This window comes from Suncus etruscus, chromosome 15 (assembly GCF_024139225.1).
Source record: "Suncus etruscus isolate mSunEtr1 chromosome 15, mSunEtr1.pri.cur, whole genome shotgun sequence".
Taxonomy (NCBI): domain Eukaryota; kingdom Metazoa; phylum Chordata; class Mammalia; order Eulipotyphla; family Soricidae; genus Suncus; species Suncus etruscus.
In genome coordinates this window covers 90,421,210-90,444,992 of record NC_064862.1, presented here as the reverse complement: position 1 = coordinate 90,444,992, position 23,783 = coordinate 90,421,210, and the positions used below count along the sequence as shown (strand labels likewise).

The window sequence follows — 23,783 nt, the reverse complement described above, 5'->3', positions numbered from 1 at the left end:
TCCCCAGCCTGGGCAGACACGGGATTAGCAATGGGCCCTGGCTATCCAGTTCCTTTCTGGAATGTCCTCCTGGAGTGTCAGGAGTTCACAGATGAGAAGCACGAAGCTCAGATAAGGCAAGTTCCCGGCCTAGGGTCACACAGCTGGAACAGTTCCTTCTCTGCCATTGGGTCCCCTGTCCCCCATCCTGCCCGGGCCTGGCTCCTGGCTCTGAGCCGCCTCCTCTCCCCTTATCTGGCCCAGGCTGCGCCCTGGTCCCGCCCCCTCGAGGGAGCTGCTACTTAAGGCACCCGGGACCGGGAAGGGGCTGGTCAGCTGTGTCCGGCGCGGTGGCCTCTCTGACGCAGCTGTGGACTGTGCCGGCGCCTGGGAAACGGGGGCCCGGAGCCCTGGAGCGGCATCATGGACCCCCGGGGGCGTGCGCCCATCTGGCCTGGACTCAGCTCCCTGTGTCTGCTGCTCGCTGGGGCCGCCTGGGCTCCCTCACCAGCCCCCCTGAACCCCAAGTTTGAGAGCAAAGGTAAGAAAGAGGGGAAGGTCTGTGTGTGGAAGAACCTGTCCATGGACTGGGGGTTCTAGTGGGGCATTCCTGGGGAGGGGAACCCTCATTCCCAACTTGGATCTGGGCTGGAGAGAATGCTTGGCAGTGGGAAGGGCAAAAGGTTTTTTACTGGGTCAGAGGCCCTGCTGCTGGCTCTAGGCACGGTGGTGTGTCCCCCGAAAGGGGGAAAGAGGGGCTCAGGGACCCTCCAAGAGGGGACCAGGGAGCCCAGTGTGCAGCCCAGGCGACAGACAGTAAACACGGTTTGGTTTGCGTGCGCGCGGGCCACCTCCCTGCCTGGTACAGGGATGGGGCGGGGTGGGGGGGGCACGGTTGGCGCTATCGGGGATCCCGGAGCCTGCGGGGGCCGATAGGGGCCTCCCTCCCGCACACACCCCTACCCTGGGCCTGCTGGGGACCTGCGCAGGGGCGGGGCGCACGGCTCAGCTAGCACCCTGCGCTCCGGGGTGGTTGGTGGTGCGCGGGGTTGGGGTGCGGTGGGGACAGATCCAAGCGAGCAAACCTGTTTTTGGGGGACCCCAAGGCACCCCCTCCGCGGACCCCTCGAGGGGCCCAGCTCTGGTAGCACCGGGGGCGGGGCATTGCGCTTATCTGTGGGTGCAGGCAGCAGGCTAGGGGGGTGGGGTGGCCCGGGACAAGCCTCAAGTCCCCCGATCCCCCACCTCCAGTGGCCTTGCTGGCGGCCCGCGGTCCTCCAGAGCTTTTGTGCTTCACCGAGCGGCTGGAAGACCTGGTGTGCTTCTGGGAGGAGGCGGCCAGCCCCGGGCTAGGCCCCAACAACTACAGTTTCTCCTACCAGCTCGAGTGAGTGAGTCCCGGGCAGTTGGCAGAGGTGGCACCTGCGCCCCCTGCACCCCTACACCCCACACTCCAAATGTTACAGGGAAGTGCAGGCAGGCCATTGCACCTTTGGCGTTTGCAGCCCTGGTGGGGAAAACTGGGTGGGGGTAGTTGTAGTTGGCGCGCCCTCTACAGGCTGGGGCAGGAACTGGCCAGGGCTCATCCCCAAATACACACACCCACAAACACAAAACACACCCACAAACAGCCCCCAAATAGGACCACGCTGGTCCACTGCAGGCACGAGACTGGGACACCCCCTGGCGGTGATGCCCGGAATGTGTCCTGTGTCCTTGGGTGTCTCCAAGGTGGAGGAGTCTCTCTCTCCATCTCCACTTTTCCACCTGCTGCCTTTCTCTCGCCGGGTCCCGGGGTGCACAGGGGGGAGCCGTGGAAGGCATGTCGCCTGCACCAGATGCCCACGGCCCACGGCCAGGTGCGCTTCTGGTGCTCCCTGCCCACGGCCGACACGTCGAGCTTCGTGCCCTTGGAGCTGCGCGTCCGGGCCGTCCCGTCGGGTGTGCAACTCTTCCAAAGGGTCATTCACATCAACGAAGTGGGTAAGCGACTTGCCACCGGGTTGGGGTGCTGGGTCTGACATGGGGGGGCTCGGTCTCCGTTGCCCTCCGGACCTACCTACCCATCTACCCCCTTTCTGCAGTGCTTCTGGACCCTCCTGCTGGGCTGCTGGCCCAGCAGGCAGAGGATGGCAGCCATGTGGTCCTGCGCTGGCTCCCACCGCCAAGTGCCCCCATGGTCAACCTCATTCGCTACGAAGTGAACATCTCCACTGGCAGCGCAGCTGGGAGTGCACATAGGGTGAGGCCTGTCCCACACAGTCCCCTGGCAGCACCCCCCTGAAATCCTACGGCCTTCCCTCCAATCCCATGACAGCTCCATCACCAACGAATTCGCTCCTTTTTGCCTATATATATATATATATATAAATGGTTATTTCTGGGTTTTTTTTGTTTGTTTTGGTTTTGGTTTTGGTTTTTGGGTCACACCCGGCGTTGCTCAGGGGTGACTCCTGGCTGTCTGCTCAGAAATAGCTCCTGGCAGGCACGGGGGACCATATGGGACACTGGGATTCGAACCAACCACCTTTGGTCCTGGATCGGCTGCTTTCAAGGCAAACACCGCTGTGCTATATCTCCGGGCGCCTTATGGTTGTTTTTGGATTTTGAGCCCCTACCCCCCTGGTGATGCTCATGGCTGACTCTTGGGATTCTGCACTCAGGAAGCTCTCCTGGTGGTGCTCCAGGGCAGAGTAGGGGACTCTCTGGGGTGCCAGGGATGGCACCTGGGTCTGCTGCTTCCTTAGCAAGCTCCCTTTCTCTGTATTACCTTTTTTTGGCTTGTTTTGGGGGCACACCTGGTGGCGCTCAGGGGTTACTCCTGACTCTGCTCAGAAATTGCTCCTGGCAGGCTCGGGGAAAAACCCAGGCTCCAACTCAGGTCCATCGCATGCAAGCACCCTACCACTGTGCTATCTCTCTGGCCTCTATATTATCTTTCTGAGTCCCCTTTCCCCAGCCCACCTAACTTCCACCAATTGCAGTTTCTCTGATATATCTGCATCCCAGAGACCCCTCAGGCCCTGCTGGAGGTTGTAGTTGAGCCATTGAATGTCTAAGGTCTTGCATATCTGAGGTCCTGGGTTTGGCCCCTGGCATGACAAAAAATAAGGAGATGAGAAGGCTGGAGTTATAACATATAACACAAGTAGCGTTTTTTGTTTTTGTTTTTGGAGGGTCACATCCGGCAGTATTCAGGGGTTACTCCTGGTTCTGTGCTCAGAAATCGCTCCTGGTAGGCTCGGGGAGACCATTTGGGATGCCGGGATTCGAACCAACGTCAGTCCTGGGTCGGCCGCTTGCAAGGCAAACGCCATACCGCTGTGCCCCTACAGTAGCATTTGCCTTGCACGCAGACCCAGGTTCAAACCTCGTCATCCCTAGGCCCCGCCCCTCTCTACTCTGGCCCCGCCCCTTGTACCAGATCCAAGCTCTGCTTGGTGCTGATCATTTCTGGGCCCCGCCCCTCCATTCGCAGCTCTCCAATGATTAGGGGTCGTAGGCGTTCCGGGATTGGCTTGTTTTCATTGGTGTTAGGGAGGTTAGGCCCCGCCCCCAAACGCCAGTCCCCGCCCTCTGATTGGCTAAGATCCTCATTCGCCCCGCCCCCAGGTGGAGATCCTAGACGGGCGCACCGAGTGCTCGCTCAGTAACCTGCGCGGCTCCACGCGGTACACATTCGCGGTGCGCGCGCGCATGGCCGAGCCCAGCTTCGGAGGCTTCTGGAGCGCTTGGTCGGAGCCCGCCACGCTGCTCACGGCCAGTGGTGAGGCTGCAGGCCCGGACGGTGGGGGCGGCGTCTTGGGGGGCCGTCCAGTACCCCCATAACTTGCTCCCGCCCCCCCAGACCTGGACCCGCTCATCCTGACGCTCTCTCTCATCCTGGTGCTCATCCTGCTGCTGCTCGCAGTGCTCGCGCTGCTCTCCCACCGCCGGTGAGGACAGATCACCAGCACCCCGAATCCCTGGGCACCTCCTCAGTGCTCGGTGGCCCAGTAGAACCCCTGGGTTTTGCTTTCTTTTGATTTCCTTCCCTAGGACCCTGAAGCAGAAGATCTGGCCTGGCATCCCGAGCCCCGAGAGTGAGTTTGAGGGTCTCTTCACCACCCACCAGGGGAATTTCCAGGTAAGGTGGCCTGGTGGTCGTCGGGTCCCTGACTAACTTGGAGCAGGGGGAGCCCGGAGTGATAGCACAGCGGTAGGGCATTTGCCTTGCACGCGGCCTACTCGGGACGGACCCAGGTTCTAACCCCACAGCATCCCATATGGTCCCCCTAGTCTGCCAGGAGTGATTTCTGAGAGCAGAGCCAGGAAGAACCCCTGAGTGCTGCCAGGTGTGGCTCCAAAACAAACAAACAACAAGAAAAACAACTTGGAGCTGTCTGCTGTTGGTACAGGAATTAATTCCCAGTTCATGCCCTGGATGAAGCGAGCTTGCTTGAAAGTGTCTTTTTATTTCCCCCTGCAGCTGTGGTTGTATCAGAACGACGGCTGCCTTTGGTGGAACCCCTGTACCCCCTTCACCGAGGATCCCCCTGCCAACCTGGAAGTGCTCTCCGAACGCTGCTGGGTGGTGAAACCCATCCTGGAACCCGGGACTGAGGACCAGGGACGCCTGCTGGAGACGGGCAGTGAGCATGCCCGGGACTCTTACCTGGTGCTGGACAAGTGTTTGCTGCCCCGGAGTCCATCGGGCGAGGACCTCTCAGGGCCTGGGAGCAGTTTGGACCCCGCAGTCCTGGCCGACGCCTCTGAAGCATCTTCCTGCTCGTCGGCCTTGGCTGTGAAGCCAGGGCCTGAGGGGGTCTCTGCATCCAGCTTTGAGTATACCATCCTGGACCCCAGCTCCCAGCTCCTGTGCCCAAGACAGCTGCCTGCCGAGCTGCCCCCCACACCCCCACACCTCAAGTACCTGTACCTCGTGGTATCTGACTCTGGCATCTCAACCGACTACAGTTCAGGGGCCTCGCAGGGGAACCAGGGTGGCTCCCCCAGTGACTCCTACCCCAACTCTTATGAGAATAGCCTGGTGCCAGCCACGGACACTTCACCTCCCAGCTATGTGGCTTGTTCCTAAGACATGCTTCGGGGGAGGGACAGTGGGAAGGTCTCCCCACAGACTAGGATCCAGGCTGGGTACGTGAGCCGACCCTGTCCAGAAATGCCAACTTTGCAGCCCTTTAAAAATGCACATACCCAGGTTTCTTTTCTTTCTTTTCTCTCTTTTTTTTTTTTTTTTGGTTTTGGGGCACACCCAGCAGTGCTCAAGGGTTACTCCTGGCTCTGTGCTCAGAAATTGCTCTTGGAAGGCGCAGGGAACCATATGGGATGTCAGGAAACAAACCTGGGTCCGTTCCGGGTTGGCTGCATGCAAGGAAAATGCCCTACCACTGTGCTATCTATCACTCTGGCTCTCCAATGATCATTTTATCCCAATTTCTACTCACATTTTGTAAGCCTTAGTTTGTGCTGCACTGGGCCAGACAGTCAGGTGGCTGCCAAGCCTGTGCTTCATCCAGTTTGGCCCTGGGAAATAGGAGTAAAATGAGTACCTACTGCAGCCACAATAAACTGCCCAGTTCTAGTGGCTTTGCATGGTCAATGGAGTCTCCTATCTCAAACCATACTGGTGGGCAGCCATGCTGGGGGTGAGTCAGACCAGGCATTTCCGGTCAATAGCTTTATTATCTCTATTTAGATGGTTCCTCCATATCCTGTGGGTTAAAAAGCAAAAGGGAAAGTGGCAGAAGAGTCTATAAGCCAATGTAGGCCTTTTGCCTAGCAGTGTGTGTGTGTGTGGGGGGGGGGGAAATGGGACCGTTTCTTCTTCCGGTCTCCATTGGTCAGAAATGGTCACGTGACCGCAAGGGCATCTGGGAAGTGTAGTTTACTGGTGTACTCACAGAGGGAAATAGATTTCAGGAGCCTCTAGCCAGTCTTTTTGACCACTGATGATGATATATCAACATACATTCAAAGGCCTTTTAATTCTACATAAGGCTGTTCTGGGAAGTGTTCACTAAATGGAAGTTGCTGCTTTAACCTCTGGTTAAGTATTGGGTTTGATTCCCAATGTCGCCAAAAGCATAAACAAAAAGATGGATAGAATTCAGAAGAGCTGGGCCCGGAGAGATAGAACAGCAGTGTTTGCCTTGCAAGCAGCCAATCCAGGATCAAAGGTGGTTGGTTCGAATCCCGGTGTCCCTTAGGGTCCCCGTGCCTGCCAGGAGCTATTTCTGAGCAGACAGCCAGAAGTAACCCCTGAGCAATGCCGGGTGTGGCCCAAAAAACAAAAAGAGAAAAAAAAATGCATGGTTAAGTATTGTTTTTGTTGGTCATCTTTTTGTTTTGTCCCTGCAGTATTTCTGGCTCTGCAATCAGGAGTCACTCCTGCTTGGTAGGACTCGCTCCTATCAGGAGACCAAAATGGGGTGTTAAGGTCAGCCTTGTTTAAAACACACTGCCCACTGGACTATCTTTCTGGTCCTATCTTAATAATCCTCTTGAATGCAAAAACAAAGACTCTTATTTCCTATCACAAAATTATTTTAATAAAGTATAAAAACAACCCCAACATAGTGGTTAGGTATCCTATGTACATAATGCTATTAAGTTGTCAAGGCTTTGGATCTGTGTGTGTCCCTGCGGTCAGTTTCCCAGCCGAGAGAAACTGAAGCAGAGACTGGCGGTCACACACCGAAGTACAAGGCTGGTCTCCAGCGCAGGAAGCAGAGTCTGCACTCGGTTCACCAGCCAAGGCAGTTCTGGGGGTGACTATCATCTCGCCATCTGGGTGGAAGAGCACAGACCACTCTTCCTGGGGGGCCAACCCACCAGGCTCCAGGCTGACCCGTAGGAGACGCTGTCCCGGGTTCTGATCCTCAAAATGCAGCCAACACTGGGAAGGGAAATACCTCCGGAGGATGAACAGCTGCAGCACGTCCTCATTGTCCCCTTCCTCCTGGGTCTGCAGGGCCACGAGGAGCCCGCAGCCCCCGGGTACCCGGCGGCTGAAGTGGGCGACTGTGTCCAGCAGCAGGGCGGCCAGGTAGGCGGCGTCCTCAGAGCCCGGGTCTTCCAGCAGGTACTCCTCCAGGCCGTCGAGCAGCAGCAGGGAGGGGGCTGGGCCCCGAATCTCATGGGCGGAGCACAGGAGCCCGAGCAGGTCCCGGGTCGACGGTGGGTATTGGAAGCGGATCTTCTAGCAGAAGAAAAAAAAAAAAAAAAAGTCCGATTAGATTCTAGACAGGACTTACTCCTGGCAATGCTGGGAGTCAATATTAAAAGTAGGGGTCCTGGGGCCAGAGAGATAGCATGGAGGTAAGGCGTTTCCCTTGCATGCAGAAGGACGGTGGTTTGAATCCCGGCATCCCATAGGGTCCCCTGTGCCTGCCAGGGGCGATTTCTAAGCGCAGAGCCAGGAGAAATCCCTGAGCACTGCTGGGTGTGACCCAAAAACCAAAAAAAAAAAAAAAAAAAAAAAAATTTATTCTTTTTTTTTTTTTGGTGTTTGGGCCACACCCGGCGGTGCTCAGGGGTTACTCCTGGCTGTCTGCTCAGAAATAGCTCCTGGCAGGCACGGGGGACCCTATGGGACACCGGGATTCGAACCAACCACCTTTGGTCCTGGATCGGCTGCTTGCAAGGCAAACGCCGCTGGATATCTCTCCGGGCCCTCCTATTTATTCATTTTTTAATAATCCAGTACTCATCAGAGTTGGAAAAAGAACATATTTTGGGAACAAATTATTAGGCCAACTTTTTTTTTCCTTTTTTAGTATTTGGACCACACCCGGCAGTTGCTCAGGAGTTACTCCAGGCTCTGCGCTCAGGAATGACTCCTGGCGGTGCTCGGAGGACCTTCTGGGCTGCCGGAGATCGAACCCTTGCAAGGCAAGCAGCCCTCCCAACTGCACTATCTCCCGGGCCCCGCTCTCAATGTTAATTCCCACTCTAGTCCGGACCGCTTAGCCCCGCCTTTCCGCAATCCCGCCCCGTCATTGGATGATACCTCTGACCCCGCTCACTGCGCCCTAAGCCGCCGCATCATTGGCGGCTCCGGCGGCGCATCTTTCCCGTCATTGGTCTGTCCAACTGCCATTCAATCCCACACGCGCCAGTCATTGGCTGATATTTCTCTAGTCCCGCCCCTTTACCTGGAGCCTCAGAGGGTCGAGCGCGGCGCCGGTTCGGCGGGGTAGGCTTTGCAGCGGCCTCCGCGTGAGGAAAAGGACGGGGCCTCGACCTTCCCCTGCCGCCTCCAGAGCCGCCGCGAATAGCAGCGTGGTCTTTCCAGAGCCCGGACCGCCGAGCAGGAGCACAGGTGACCCCGCTTCCGCCACATTCTCCTCCACCAGCCTGGCGGAACTCGCCACGCTTAGCACCCGCCTCAGCGTCTCCGCCATTCATTCGCAATGTGCCGCCGTCCAATCAGCGACCAGCTTTTGGCTTTAGTCCCGCCTCTTCAGGAATCTGATTGGTTGAAACGCAAGGCCCTTCCCTATTGGTCCGTGGAGCTGTCTGTCCAGCAGAGGTTGCCCCGTTCTTTGCTAGCAAGACCCAGGCAGGGGAGTGTGGCCTAGTTTTCTGGGCGCTGAGGTCCTTCCTTCCCTGGGGGAAGCAACTCCAACAGTTCTCGGGAGCTCTGGCATGCAGACAAGAAGACTTGCAGGGTTGGAAGGAGCAAACCTAACTTCATGTGACTTCATGCCCTGGTCTCAGTTTGCTCCTCTGGGAAATGGGATCCACGTTGTCTCCTTGGAAAATTTGCAATGAAATGACCACGTGTCTGTGCAGGCTCTACGGATGTCACTCAATCCCCACAGCTGGGAATGAGAAGCAGGGGTGTCCTACTTGGTGGGCTCTGGGTCCAGAACCCCCAAACATCAGGCATCCATCTCTGAGATCAGAGGCCTGGATCCTGTGCTAGGGAAAAGGAAGGAAAGGAGAGGCGGGACCAGGAGCAAAAAGGGGGTGGGGAGGGTAAAGATCAGGCGAGACAAAGAGCCAGTGGCCCCATAACCTAGCTCTTGTCTGTCTGTCTGCTTCCTCTTTCCAGGGCCCCACAAGAGCTCCTTAAATGAATGAATGAGGGAGACCCGTAGGGTGAAAGGAGAAGACAAGCAAGAAGAGGAGGTGATTCAGCTAGTAAAGGACCTACCAGGGCTCCTGGCCCCGGCTGGCCCGCAGCTGCCACTCAAGCCCCCCCGTTGCCGTAGCAACTCGGTCTCCCAGCAACTTCCAAGTGGTATGGTTGCCAGGAGACCGGGGGTGGAATGGGGCGGAACTGAGCTTTCCTGGGCTGGCTCTCTCCCTCTGCAACCAGAACACAGTTCCAGAACATCCCCCGATACACCCACTTACACAGCCACCGGGCTCTTTCCCTCCCTCCCCGTCTACTCCACATACACGCGCGTACAGACACACACACACACACATATGCATATGCACATCACCACGCGCTCTCTGTATGTCCTGCCCGCCTTCTCCACATGTTCCTGCCACAAAGCACCCCATTCATGCTGTCTCCCTGTCCCCAAAGAGACGACCACGCTAGGCATTCACTCACACATCATAGACATTTTCTTTCAGCTCCTTACACACACACACACACACACACACACACACACACACACACACACACCTGAGACTCTCTGGCCCCAGAGCAGAGCACCATCACCCCCAAGATCTCACTTGCTTTCTGTGGTTGGTCCCCCCTGCCCATCATAAGCAGGCCTTGGCTCATGCCCTCCACCCCCCCCAAGGCCTTCCCTGACCTTTGCAAATAACACCACTCTTCCTGCCCAAGCTAATAGCTTTTTTTCCCTTTGGAGAATTTAATACTTCCAACACTGTTGTTCTCTGCCTCTGTGTCTGTGTGTAGGGTGGTGATTTGTGCACAAAGGGGGTCCAGCACACAGCAATGTCAGCATGGGGTCGATGCACCCTCCCTGGAGGGCTTCCTGGAAAAAGGGGTTCTGCAGCGATGCAAGGGGCATTTCACACCAGTTTGGTGCCCCGTATTCCCCAAACCGATCGCCTTTGTCACACTCCTGGGCAAAGTCTTTGCACACAATGGGCTAGGAACTGCACGACCAGGTGGGGCTGAGATTGTGCGCTCTGAGACTGGTGCTGGCAAGACCCACGATGCCTCTGAGCCAGCCCTGACCCGGTTTCCTTTTAGTTGTTTTCTTTGGGGGAAGGAATCTCTCTCAAAGTGCAATGAGGGACACCAGGTTCGCATCCAGCGGTATTTGGGGAGCCCTGCGTGCCTGGAGATGGAACCAGCCATTCTCCTCTTGACCCTTTAGTGGCCAGGACCCTGGACAGCACCCATCGGGCCTGGGTGCTGTCCGTTGTGCTGAAATCGTGCTGCCTTCCATTCAGGCTTGGAGGCAGCAAAAGGGAGAGATGAACCGTGAGGATGCTGGAAATAGCAAAAATTCATCCGGGAACTTCTGCAGCTCACATCGCAGACACATTCCTGACTCACCTCCCTCTTCCTGGGATTCCTCTCAGCCCACCCTGTGATGTTTGCAAGGTTTGCTTCCTCCCATCCTACCCCAGCCTCCAGTCTCTCTTGTCGTGCCATCACATACAAAGATGGTCCCCAGAACCCTATATGTTTTTTGGTGTTTTTTATTGGCAATCCTCAGCAGCACTCAGGAGTTATTCCTGGCTTTGCACTTAGGAATTTCTCCTGGCAGACTCGGAGGACCATAGGGATACTGGGGATCAAACTCAGTCCGTCCCAGATCAGCCACATGCAAGACAAATGACCTACTGCTGTGCTATCATTCTGGCCAATATTTTTGTTTGTTTGTTTTAGCACCACACCCGGCGATGCTCAGGGGTTACTCCTGGCTCTGCGCTCAAGGATCACTCCTGGCAAGCTAATGGGACCATATGCGGTGCTGAGGATTTGAACTAGAATTGGAGCAGAGGGTTTACACACACACAGGGAAAATGTTTCCCTCCCACTCTCTCTCTCTCTCTCTCTCTCTCTCTCTCTCTCTCTCTCTCTCTCTCACTCTCATCCCTCTGGCACAGACTTTCACTTGAGCTTCTTCCTCTCTCCCCAACGCCCAGGCCCTGAAGTTTCCAGACCGTTTCTGGTGTTCCCCAGAAAACTCTGGTGCGGACTTGTGTGTCCTTTCATTTCTCTGCGGGGCCAGAAAAACAGCGAGAAATGCAGTTTATTTTCTGCAGAGACAAGATCATTCACACGAAATGAAAGAAATAAGAGCAAGGCACCAGCACACGTTCCTTGGTGTCATGTTTGGTTTCACACATGTCATGAGAATCAACTCTGGTTCTGAGCTTTTGCTGCAATCAGCCAGGTCCACCCTGTAGAAAACTTTTCTATCATCCTGCTGTCATCGGATGACACAAAAATTAAGAGCATATGCTGGTGGGTAGTGCCTCCTGCCCTGTCATTTTTTGTGGGAGTCACACCTGGTGGCCCTCAGGGGTTACTCCTGGCTCTCTGCTCAGAAATCACTTGTGACAGGAAACGAGGACCATATGGGATCCCGGGATTCAAACCACTGTCTGTCCTGGGTTGGCCATGTACAAGGAAAACACCTTACTGCTGTGTTACTCTCCAGCTCCTGCCCTGTCCAGAGAAATAGCACAGCAGTAGGGCATTTGCCTTGCATGAGACCAAACCAGAACGAATTTGGATTTGACTTACAGCATCCCATATGATCCCCTGAGCCTTCCATGGGTAGCCCCTGAGCATTGCCAGTGTAGCTCAAAAACCAAAAGAAAGAAGGAAGGAAGGAAGGAAGGAAGGAAGGAAGGAAGGAAGGAAGGAAGGAAGGAAGGAAGGGAAGGAGGGAGAGAAGGAGGGAAGAAAGGAAAAAAGGAAGGAAGGGGAGGGAGGGAGAGGGAGGGAAGGAAGTTGGGATTGGCATATCACCACAAGAACTCTCTTCCATAGGGCTGGAGAGATAGCATGGAGGTAAGGTGTTTGCCTCTCATGCAGAAGGTCAGTGGTTCGAACCCCGGCGTCCCATATGGTCCTCTGAGCCTGCCAGGAGTGATTTCTGAGCGTAGAGCCAGGAGTAACCCCTGAGCACTGCCAGATGTGACCAAAAAAAAAAAGAACTTCTCTCTTCTTTTTGTTTGTTTTGGGTCATAGCAAGCTCAGGACTGATTCCTGGCTCTGCACTCAGGAATCACTCCTGGCGGTTCTCAAGGGACTCCATGGGATGCTGGGGATCAAACCCAGGTTGGCAGCATGCAAGGCAAGGGCTTTAACCACTGTACTTGGGCTCTGGACCAACAAATCCACTTCTAATAACAGGGTTTTTTTTTTTTGTTTGTTTGTTTTTGATTTTTGGGTTTTTTGGGGTCACACCCAGCAGTGCTCAGGGGTCATTCCTGGCTCTACGCTCAGAAATCGCTCCTGGCAGGCTCAGGAGACCATATGGGATGCCAAGATTCGAACCACCGTCCTTCTGCATGCAAGGCAAAATCCTTACCTCCACGCTATCTCTCTGGCCCCTTTGTAAACCCCTTGGGTTTTAAAGGTCCTCATTATTCCTGTTTGCTCCCTGGAGCTCCAGGGACCCCTCTGTGCCCTGCTATGGTTTGAAACAAAGCAGATAGCATGAAGGGGCTAAGAAGGTGCCCCCACTGTGTATGGGCCTAACGCAGCTGGTCCGCTTGCCTCGGACAGATGAAGAAACAAGAGCACAGAGTGATTAAGTAACTTTCCTGCAGACACACAGCCAAGAGAGTTCGGTTGGAATTTAACCCCAGTTCACCATTCTCACAGCCCCACACTGCCCCCTCCAAAGTCACCCCCGAAATGAACCTGAACTAGTGGAGAGAGACTCCCCCCATCTCAGCCAGCAGAGGGAACAAAGTAGTAAATCAAATTCTGTTACAAACAGGTGTTTATTAAAGATAAGAGGGTGGTGAGGAAAGGGGGTGGCATGTCCTCTGCCCTCTGCCTTGGGGTGCCCAGGGTGGGAGAGCCTCTCTGCTCCTCAATTTCCCCCTCAAGATGGCAGTCTGCATGAGGTGGAGGCATGGGGGGTCAGTGTGAAAAATGGGGGGCATGGGTTCCAAGGAAAAAGTCCTTTCTATAGCCCTAATAAATAACAAAGATATAGGGGAGACACAGCACCCTGGACCCCAATTCCTTGAACTGGGGCAAATCCTGTAGAAGTAGAAACTTAGAAGGATCTGGGTGAAAGGTCATGGAAGGGGAGGGATGCCCCCTTGGGCCCTGGCACGGGGGATCCTGCTCCCGTCCTTTGGGCCGACTCTGACTGATGAGAGAGGAGCTCATATCCCTCCTTATGTATGCTTAGTCACGGGCGGTCCCCCAGGGACTGGAATCATACCCACCCACCTAGAAATTCCAAGAACAACAACTCCAGGGTTGTTTTTATTGGGGGGCACACCTATTTCTGGCTTTGCACCTAGAAATAACCTTAGTAGGCTTGGGGGACCATATGGGATGCCGGGGATCGAACCCAAGTCGATCAAGTTCAAGGATGATGCCCTACCCACTGCACTCTCTCTTTGGCCCCAGACTCCAGGGTTGTTGGGCTCCTGAATCACGGTTGGAGTAACCCATTGGCCGGAGGGTACTATGATATGAGAGAGGGCTGACCCCATTGGTTAGAATCAACTCTGTTGGGTTGGACTTCCCATTGGCTATATTCAACATTCTTGACTCAGGATCCTGAGCACCGACAGCTGCCATTGGTTGGTTGGCGTGAGAACTCTGAGAATCCGGGGAGTCCTATTGACTGCCCAACAGCCAAAGAGCTTAGGCTTTGGCCTTTGAAACACTCATACACACAGAGCCAGATCCCACATCTGAGTTAGGGCCCCACGGAGGTTCTTAGGGGGAGAGAAAGAGGTGGTTGCCTACCCCTCAGCATCCATCCATCCAACTTCTTTGTTTAGTTTTAGTTTTTCTTTTTTTTGGGGGGTCACACTCAGTGGTGCTCAGGGGTTACTCCTGGCTCTGCACTCAGGGGTCATTCCTGGCGGTGCTGGGAGTGGGGACAATGGACCATGTGGGATGCCGGGGATTGAAATCAGGTCTACAGCGTACAAGGCAAACGCTCACCCACTGAACTATCACTCTAACCCTCCTTATTCAGCCAACTTTGGATGCCCGGGGCCGAGCCAGCTGGGGGGAACAGGGGTGGGACTTTGGCACGCACACGGCACACGCACACACACGCGTGACGGGGAAGAAAAAGGAGGATCAGTGTGGATGGGGGTGCGGGTGAGGGCATGGGGGTGTTGGGGGGTGAGACTGGGCTTCACAGCAGGTGGTCACGGCTGGCAAACAGGTAAGGGCTGAAGTTGTCCCGGTGGAAGGGAGAGGGGTAGAGTCCGCTCAGGCTGTAGAGGTCCCGCAGGAGGGGCGTGGGCAGGAGCAGCTTACGTCCCCGCCCGCCGCCCCCGCCGGGCCCCCCAGGCCCTGGTGAGGAGGGCGAAGGGCCCTGGCTGGGGGGCGGCGCGGGCAGGGGCATAGGCAGCGGCAGGGGCGTGGGCTCGGACCTCAGCCGGGGTCGGGGCACTCGGGGTGACGAGCACATGGCCGGAGCCCTCGAGGACACGCAGCTGGGGATCAGGTGGCCACGGCGGGCGCAGTTCTGCGGTTCTGGTGGGGGTGGATTTGGGGGTGAGGGCGGTGAGGTCAGGGCCTCGGCCTTGGCAAGCTGGGAAGGAAGGAGGCTGGCGGGGACAGGCCACCCCCACTTCTGGGACACTTACTGGATGGGGTGATCCGTGCGGGCGTCGCTGGTGGCTTACACGTCTCGGGTTCCTGAGACAGAGAAGCAGAAAAAAGGGGCTAGTGGACCCCATGGCTCTTCCAGCAGGCAGGCAGTGGGGAAGACATTCCTGAGGGGGGCCATGACTGTCCCCCATGTCCATAGAGATACTATCTCCTCTCCCCAGGGCCCTGAGAACCCCCACATGCAGACACACCGATGGCTTCATTCCTGGCATTACCTGAGTTACCTCCGCCCCCCACCCGCTCCAGCCGGGATTGCCCCCGGCCCCCCTTACCTGGGCCACACTTAACTTTTCGAGGGGGCTGTCCATGGTGGGGGCTGGGCTCAGGTCCTCCCAGGGCGAGAGCCTTCGGCCGGAAGGCGGCCGGCTCTGGAAGTTGTGAACCACGCAGGTGACCTATTATGGGGGTGAAGAGAGATTTTGGGAGTTTTTGCACCAACAAGGTCCATCTTAAATCTCATCCCATCTTTCATGGAGGTTTTCAAAGAGAATCCTTGCTCCCAAAACTCAGAAAGCCCTAGCATGGTGGCCACTGGATTACTAAGAGATAGGCCTTGTTCATTATAGGAAATTTTTCTCTTTTTAGTTGTTAGTTTTGGGGCCACACACGGTGGCGCTCAGGGGTCACTCCTGGATCTGCGCTCAGAAATCGCTCCTGGCAGGCTCAGGGAATCATATGAGAACCTGGGTCTCTCCCAGGTCAGCCGCATGCAAGGTAAATGCCCCACCCAGTGTACTATTGCTCTGGCCCCAAATTTTCTCTTCTTTTATATTTTTATTTTTGGTAGTGCTCAAGGGCTATGAATGGCACAGGCTCTGGCCAGTTCTAGGTGTGTTGGGAGGCCTTGCCTCCCATGGGGGCCAAACCTAGGCCCTTGGGTCCAGAATAATAGTATAGCAGTATAGATAATATAGCTTACATAGCAGTATGGCAGGCTCACCAGGAGTGATTTCTGAGTGCAGAGCCAGGAGTAACACCTGAGCACCACTGGGTATGGCCCCCAAAACAAACCAAACATTTATATATCATTAGAGCCATGATGTGGCTTAAGTGGTTATGCACTGGGGCCCTGGCTTCTATACTAGCCATCTTTTATGTCCCCCAAAGCATCCTTGGGTGTGGCCCCCATAAGAAATAAACATATATACCCAGTTTAATTTGGTTCCTAGCTTGTTGGCGTTTTGCCTGCCCGACTCACCAGAAAAGTGGCAATGGCAGCCCCGGTCAGGAAACCCGCCAGCACGTCGGACCAGTGGTTGCGGTACTCGGCCACACGGATCACGCCCACCAGGAAGGCCGGGCACAGCAGGGCCAGGCAGAGCGAGGGTTTGACCAGGCGGGAGCCCTTCACGCGGAACACCAGGGTCACGTACATCTGCGGGAGCCGAGCCGGGACCGTGTTAGGGAGGTTTGGGTGTGACTCCTGGGACTGGACAGGACTGGAGATGTGTTCGGGGTGCGAGAGATGCCAGGGCAGGGTTAGGGCATGACCGTTAGGAGCCCAGGGGCCAGGACCAGAAATGTTAGAAGTTGGGGGTTACCCAAAGCAACAGGGATAGCAGTCAGTCTGGGGAGCAGGAAAAAGGATAAAAATAAAATAAAATAAAATAAAATCTCAGGCCCTGAGACTAAGAGAAAGGGAGGAATGAAATCCCAGCAGTTTAGCCAGGGAAGGGGCCAATTCTGAGGCAAGGCACCTACTAGTCCGGCCTCCCAGCTAATACCCAGGACCTATAGCATCGTGGGGACATGGCTACCACCTGTTGGCACAGGGTAGAAACTAAGGGGAGGCCGGTGGTCTGGCTCTAGGGGCTCTACATGGATGTGGGGGTGTGGCCAGGGCCGCAGGGAGGGAAGCTCCGCCCACAGAGGTGGTGCCTGGCGAGTAGGCTCCGCCCACAGAGGTCACATCTTCTCTGATAGGCTCCACCCACAGAGGCAGGCCCATTTGGAAAGCTCCGCCCACACGGTATCATCACAAGGCTCCACCACATGGGGTGGTACCTATTGAATAGGCTCCTCCTAGGAGGCGGAGCCCATGAAATAAGCTCCACCCATATATGATGCCATTTGTTAGGCTCCGCCCACAGGGGGTTACTCATTTGAGGCTCAGCCCACAGAGGCGGTGCCATTGAATAAGCTCCGCCCACGGGCGGTGTCATTACATAGGTTCCGCCCACATGGGCAGTGTCTATTGAGTAGACTGTCCCTGCTTAGGCTCCGCCCACAGAAGCGATGCCCATTGGCTAAGCTCCTCCCGGGGTGGGGCCATGACATAGGCTCCGCCCACGTAGGCCGTGCCCTGCGCCAGGGGCGTGGCTTTCCCCAGGAGGACTTTCTCCTGCCTGCCCATGGGCCAACCCCACTGCCAGGGGATCGGGGCTCACCGCCGTGTAGGTGACCGCATAGGCACACAGGGCCGCATCCTTGCAAGGGAAGGCGCGGCGGGCGGCAGCCACCAGGCTGGGGCTGCCGGCGCAGGCCCCCTGGTCGGTGACGAAGCGGTCGGGCCCGGGCCGGTCGGGCGAGGGCGGCGGGCAGCCGAGGGCCGTGTAGTTGGGGCGACACACGGACAGGAAGTGCGGCGTGGGGTTGCCCGTCACCACCTGGCCCGCATTGGCGAAGATGGTCGTGGTGAAGAGGCCGAAGGAGTAAACCCCTGGGAGTCAAAAAGTGGGGGGTTCGTTTGGTCGCCTCAAATCCGACACCCCAGTGATGATCCTGTGGGTTGCCGAAGTCCCCTTTGCCCCCCAAGGCTGCCCTGGGACACCCTGGCTTCTGTGTACCACTATAACTGGGCCATGGTGCTATTTCCAGGGACCACTTTGGTGGGTACCCTATACTTATTTGTGGGAGCAAATCCAACTATTCTCAGGAGTTACTCCTGGTGGTGCTCAGGAACCCTGTGGGATGCTGGGGATGAAACTCAGGTGGGCCATGTGCAAGGCATTTAAATACCCTCCCTGCTGTGCTATTGGTCTGCATTCTTGCCCTGAGACCCTCATTACAGTACCCCCAGCTGACCCTGGCTGGAACCCCATTAGAAGTAATGGGGCCGGTGAGGTGGCACTAGAGGTAAGGTGTCTGCCTTGCAAGCGCTAGCCAAAGAAGGACCGCGGTTCCATCCCCCGTCGTCCCATATGGCCCCCCCAAGCCAGGGGCAATTCCTGAGAGCTTAGCCAGGAGTAACCCCTGAGCATCAAACAGGTGTTCCCCCCCAAAAAAACAAACAAAAAAAAATATGAAGTAAAGTCAGGGGGCTGGAGCGATAGTACAGCGGGGAGGGTGCTTGCCTTGCGCTCAACTAATTGGGTTTGATTCCCAGCATATCTTAGGGTTCTTTGAACCTGTCAGGAGTAATTTTTGAGCACAGATCCAGGAATAACCCCCTGAGCACTGACAGGGGTGGCCCAAAAGCCAAAAAAAAAAATTTTTTTTTTAAGTCATGTCACAGCTTTACCCAACAGATAGGCTGGGCACATTCCTTTGACCGTTTGGCTACTTTATGACACTTCTAGGGGTGTTTGGGGGGGGTCCACCTGGTGTGTTCTGGGGCTAGTCCTGGCTCTCTGCCTGGTGGTATATCTCAGCCATGCTCAGGGGACCATGGAGTGCCTGGAACAGAACTGGAGTGGGCCGTATGTGAAGTTTAACCTGTGCTTGCTCTCTGGCCCCTAGGGGACCTTTTAGCCCGCTGCCCCCCAGAATACAGACTCAGGTTGACCCTTGGCAGTGGTCCTCACATCACCGACCCCGTTGCTGGGGGACTCACCCAGGAACCGAACTAATCTCCGCAGTGGGGGGCTGAAGCGACAGCAGGCCCCTGACACAATGGTACTCTCTCTGACAACAGGCACAGCTGAGGGGGGCGCAGGGAAAAAGGCACGGGCCAGCTCCGCCAGCAGGATCTGTGGGCAACACCCTGGTTTCAGGTTTGGGGTCTTTTCAGGCCCTACACTCTGCTCTCTTCAGGGACCCCATCTTTTCCCCCCATTCCCATGACACCCCTTCCTCCAGGAAGGCCTTCAGCCTTCCTGAAGTCAGAGCTATATCCACTCTCCTCCCTCAGGTATCCCCCAACAAATCTCACAGTGATGGTGGGTCCCGCGGTGACCAGGGCATAGATGAGTGCAGGGGGTGCCCGGCTGGTAGCTTCGGGTCCTGGGTAGGGCTTAGCATAGGTGCTGTCGTAGCAGAAGAAGCCTTGGGCATGCACCGGGAAGGTGTCTGTGAACTCCAGGCGGTAAGCGAGCAGAACCACCACGCCAAGCAGCACCGACTGGGTCCACACAGCGGCAAGGGGTGATGGGAGAGAGAAGAGACGGGGTCAGCACTCAGGGGACAGAGAGACGTGGAGAGGCTCTAGCTCCAGCCTTCCTGAAGCTCCAGTTCAGGGCCCGGAGAGATGGCACAGCGGCGTTTGCCTTGCAAGCAGCCGATCCAGGACCAAAGGTGGTTGGTTCGAATCCCGGTGTCCCATATGGTGCCCCGTGCCTGCCAGGAGCTATTTCTGAGCAGACAGCCAGGAGTAACCCCTGAGCACCGCTGGGTGTGGCCCAAAAACAAAAACAAAACAAAAAAAACCCAAAAACAAACAAACAAAAGAAACAGAAGCTCCAGTTCAAACTCTGCTACCCTGTGTTCCACTGAGCTTCCTTGGTGTGGCCCTGGGCATACCAGAATTTATGATGTCATTGGTCCTCGCATTGCTTGTTTATTTTATTTTATTATTTTATTTTATTTTTGGTGTTTGGGCCACACCCAGCAGTGCTCAGGGGTTACTCCTGGCTCTGCGCTGAGAAATTCGTCTTGGTGGTACGCAAGGGATCATATGGGTTGCTGGGGATCAAATCCACATGCCAGGCAAATGCCCTATTCGCTGTGCTATTGCTCAGGCCCTGGGTCTTTGCACTGAATATCAGGCTAGATGCACTGAATCTCAGGCTAGCCTAGAGGGGCTCTTGGAGCCTCCGGAGCACTGTTTTGGAGCACCCATTAAAATGATCAAAAATGAGAAAAGATGATGGGAACAGAAAGAGAAAAGATAAAAGATGAGAGAGAGAAAGAGAGAGGGAGAGAACAAGAAGGGGATTGACAGCAAAACTGTCTAAGGAGAGACAGGGTCAGGAAGAAGAAGGAAAGGAGGGCCAGGCTGGGAGCTTCAAAGAATACAGTGGTGTGGGGACAAATGGACAGGAAAAGGTGCAGTGCAGCGGGGACACTGCCAAGAGACATCCCCAAACATCGGTGACCCCACAGTGGCTGTCCTAGGAAACCTCTGCCTTTGCCCTTCCTAAACTCTACTGGTGGGCAGTGGCTGTAATTCTGTTTGTAAGATGGCACAACTGAGGCAGAAGAAGTCTGTGAAAGACTCAGAGTCCACGGAGAGGCCTGGAGATTGGGGGGGTGGTTTCAGACAGGGCCCCTCCCCAGTGCAAGCTCTTAACCAAGAGACAGCAGGGAGAAGGATGGGGGCCTGGACCCCTTCCTGCTAAGGTCCTGGACCCCTTCCTGCTAGGGGTCTGGGGACGAGAAATGGGGGTATTGGCTGCAGGGACTCCTCACCTCCACGAAGACGAAGCAAGGGATGATGGAGAAACTCCTTTTCAGCTGAGGTCTCCCTCCTGCCATGCTGAAGGCCAGGCCTGCCGGGATGGGGAGCGAGGGGGTTCCGCCAGGGCGTGTCCTTGAGGAAGGGGCTGTCAGTAAAGGCCACGCCCACCAAGCAATGACCACGCCCCCGTGACCAAGGCTCCGCCCCTCACCGACCCCCTGGTTCCACCCTTGCCTCAACCCAGCCTGTGAATTTAAGATCCACTCCAGCTAGCCTAGACATACATTTTTTAATTTCTCTGGAGGTCACGGTGGGATGCTAGGCGATCACGAGGTCCTGGGCATCAGACCAGAGCCCCCCGCTTGCAAAGCATGTGTTTTAGCCTTTGGAGCAGGGGTTCTCAAACTTTTTAAACAGGGGGCCAGTTCACTGTCCCTCAGACCATTGGAGGGTCTGACTATAGTAAAAACAAAACTTATGAACGAATTCTTTTTTTTTTTTTTTTTTTTTTTTTTTTGGTTTTTGGGCCACACCCGGCGGTGCTCAGAGGTTTCTCCTGGCTGTCTGCTCAGAAATAGCTCCTGGCGGGCACGGGGGACCATATGGGACACCGGGATTTGAACCAACCACCTTTGGTCCTGGATCGGCTGCTTGCAAGGCAAACGCCGCTGTGCTATCTCTCTGGGCCCATGAACGAATTCTTACGCACACTGCATATATCTTATTTTGCAATGAAGAAACAAAACAGATACAAATACAATATGTGGCCCGCAGGCCATAGTTTGAGGACCACTGCTTTGGAGCAATTTGGGGTTTACTTTTTGCTGGTTTATGCCCAGGGTTGTGTGGAATGCCTGCTACCTGCATGCAAGAAGCACCCTTTTACTATGAAACTACATTCTAGAGCACTGTGTAGGAGAGCCTGTTGCCACATCTTTTAGGGGTGCCCTCTCCCCCTTCCCAAGAAGACCCCTTTGCTTTGCTATTAGAAAGACCCTTCCCCCACTTAGAATGGCCTTCACCCCAGTTAGTTGTTTGTTTTGGGGCCACACCCGGCAGTGCTCTGGGATTACCCCTGGCTCTGCATTCAGAAGCATAGGAGACCCTAAGGGATGCTGGGGATCAAACCGAAATCGGCCACATGCAAGACCAGTAACCTCCCTGCTATACGTTGATCTGACCCCCATTATTTATTTTAATCCAATTTTCTTTCCTCACTTCCAACCAATTGCAAAAACTCCATGTTTTCTTTGGGGGCCCCAGCTCCAGCCAGACCCTCCCCATCTCTTCTCAGCCCACAGGCTGAGACCAGGCCCTCCCCTTCCCAGCTGCCTCTCTTCTCCTCTCCCACCTCCTCCTCCCCCACTGGGCCCTCCAGTTGCCCCTCCTCTCTGCCATATGCCCCCCCAGAATCTGGGGGGCCCATGTGCCAGCCAGGGCTCATCCCCCCCCACCTCACCTGGGACAGGCCCTATGGCCTCCTGTGGACAGTCACCAAACTCACAGCCTCACGGTTACACCTGCTGGCCCACACCAGCACGGCAGGGGAGGTCCCGCCCATGGCACAGATGTGGAAACTGAGGCCCGCAGAGATGAGGGCAGGCACTCTGGGCTGGGTGCCCCATCCAGATGGCTCTGCGCTGTGACCTGGTAGGGAGGGTCACCCTATGTCCCTGATGCTCAGTGAGCATAGCCCGCCTCTCCTTCGCCCTCACACCCCACCCACAAAGTGCACCCCACGATCAGAGCCCCCACCCACCCATCACCCCCCTACACCCAAGTCACTGTCCATCCCACCAGCCTGGCAGCTGCCAGGACCTGCTGGGTGCCAAGCTCGTGGGTGACAGAGACAGGCGGGCTCAGACAGGTGCCCCCCCACGCAGCGCAGTTTTCCACCCACACAGACCAAACAATCCCCAGCGCGCACAAACCCGCTGTCAAGGGCCCCCACGTCCCGACACGCACCCTGGGGGGGTTGGAGGGAGACCTCAGGACAGGTCATGGCGTGTCACACCCCCTCTTTTTTTTTTTTTTTTTTTTTTTTTTTTTTTTTTTTTGGTTTTTGGGCCACACCCTGTGATGCTCAGGGGTTACTCCTGGCTATGCGCTCAGAAGTTGCTCCTGGCTTCTTGGGGGACCATATGGGACGCCGGGGGATCGAACCGTGATCCGTCCTAGGCTAGCGCAGGCACCTTACCTCCAGCGCCACCGCCCGGCCCCCACACCCCCTCTTAACCCCAAGGCGCTCGATGACAGCTCGATCACATCCAGGCAGTGTCCCCTGCCACCCTGACCCAAGCCAGACCCAAGAGCGTTTTGCAGAGCAGGGAGAGTGGATGGGTTCGGATCTCAGGCCACACGGGAGTGCAGAGCCGAACCTCTCCCCCACCCCATCATGGAGCACACACACACAAACACACACACACACACACAACATGCACACACAGACTCCCTGAGAGGCGGCCACACAATGACAGGCCTGGGAGACAGCCACACACATACACACATATACATATATGCACAGCCCTGAAGCCGATCAGCCAGTCACCATGACAGTCGGCCGGCCACACAATGACAGTTACACAACCACACAGGAACACACAATGACAATCACACACACTCACCACCTTCTCCAAGCAGGGGTCCCCCCCCTCCCTAGCCCCCCTCCCCAGGGCCAACCGGGCTGGCTTCCCATCCCCCCACGGCAACCCCATTCTCGGCTGCTTGGACTCCCAGGGACCGATGCCCTGCGGGACAGACGGACAGACGGACAGACACAGACCGACAGACAGATCAAGGGGTCCTGGGAATCAGGAGAGGAGTGGGAGGGAGGGAGCTCCCCGGGAGCTCCCCGGGGTGCCCAGTCTTTCTCTCTCTCTCTCTCACCGGGTGGAGACAGCCGCTGCCTAAGTCCCCGATCCGCCCTTGACGCGCGGGATGGAGGGACGGACGGACGGACGGACGGATGGATGGATGGATGGATGGACGCGGCGGTGATGGAGCAGCCGCGCTGGACCCGGCCGGGCCGTGGCGCGCAGACTCGGCGGAGGGGAGAAGGGGCGGGGCCAAGAGCGTTCATTTGCATGATCCGTGAGGGCGGGACCCGCGGTGGCGAATGACAGCACTCTGGGGCGGGGCCTAGGGCTCAGGGGCGGGGCGTATTCAAATCGCTTCTCAAGGGAAGGTTGGGAGATGCTTATGGGGGAGAAAGCCGGGCGTTCAGAGGACAGCAGTAGGGTGTTTGCCTTGCACGCGGATCACCGGGACGGACCCGGGTTCGATTCCCGGCATCCCATATGGTCCCCCCGAGCCTGCCAGGAGCGATTTCTGAGCACTGAGTCAAGAGAAATCCCTGAGTGCCGCTAGGTGTGGCCCCCCAAAACCCAATAAAGCAAACATAATAAACAGCTATCCCTTTGGGGTGACAGGGAAAGAAAGCAGGTCAAATCCTTCTCAGAAAACTGGCTGGTGTCCAGT

The 23,783-nt window shown here is 56.2% G+C and overlaps 3 protein-coding genes across 5 annotated transcripts; 1 reads left to right on the top strand and 2 right to left on the bottom strand.

Annotated features, from left to right (window-relative positions):
* Nucleotides 1–367: 367 nt before the first annotated feature.
* Nucleotides 368–5,191, top strand: EPOR (erythropoietin receptor). The gene is made up of 8 exons (XM_049788555.1): nucleotides 368–520; nucleotides 1,231–1,366; nucleotides 1,784–1,962; nucleotides 2,064–2,221; nucleotides 3,592–3,745; nucleotides 3,827–3,914; nucleotides 4,018–4,105; nucleotides 4,448–5,191. Exons 1-8 carry the CDS (start codon nucleotides 403–405, stop codon nucleotides 5,054–5,056), a joined length of 1,530 nt encoding a protein of 509 aa, XP_049644512.1. The 5' UTR covers nucleotides 368–402; the 3' UTR covers nucleotides 5,057–5,191.
* A 1,319-nt stretch (nucleotides 5,192–6,510) lies between these two features.
* On the bottom strand, nucleotides 6,511–8,384 carry SWSAP1 (SWIM-type zinc finger 7 associated protein 1). Its single transcript, XM_049788556.1, has 2 exons — nucleotides 8,136–8,384; nucleotides 6,511–7,180 (listed from the first exon to the last, which is right to left on the bottom strand). The coding sequence occupies exons 1-2, from the start codon at nucleotides 8,382–8,384 to the stop codon at nucleotides 6,596–6,598; spliced, it is 834 nt and encodes a 277-aa protein (XP_049644513.1). The 3' UTR covers nucleotides 6,511–6,595.
* A 5,509-nt stretch (nucleotides 8,385–13,893) lies between these two features.
* PLPPR2 (phospholipid phosphatase related 2) lies at nucleotides 13,894–23,338 on the bottom strand. 3 transcript variants are annotated; one of them, XM_049788549.1, is made up of 10 exons: nucleotides 23,193–23,338; nucleotides 21,766–21,953; nucleotides 20,318–20,451; nucleotides 18,843–19,031; nucleotides 18,525–18,660; nucleotides 17,140–17,411; nucleotides 15,951–16,127; nucleotides 15,025–15,147; nucleotides 14,728–14,779; nucleotides 13,894–14,614 (listed from the first exon to the last, which is right to left on the bottom strand). In XM_049788549.1, exons 3-10 carry the CDS (start codon nucleotides 20,381–20,383, stop codon nucleotides 14,271–14,273), a joined length of 1,359 nt encoding a protein of 452 aa, XP_049644506.1. In that variant the 5' UTR covers nucleotides 20,384–20,451; nucleotides 21,766–21,953; nucleotides 23,193–23,338; the 3' UTR covers nucleotides 13,894–14,270. The 3 variants fall into 3 exon arrangements, with proteins under 3 accessions (XP_049644506.1, XP_049644507.1, XP_049644508.1); XM_049788550.1 differs by having other exon boundaries at nucleotides 20,318–20,438; XM_049788551.1 differs by having other exon boundaries at nucleotides 14,460–14,614; nucleotides 15,041–15,147.
* Nucleotides 23,339–23,783: the final 445 nt, after the last annotated feature.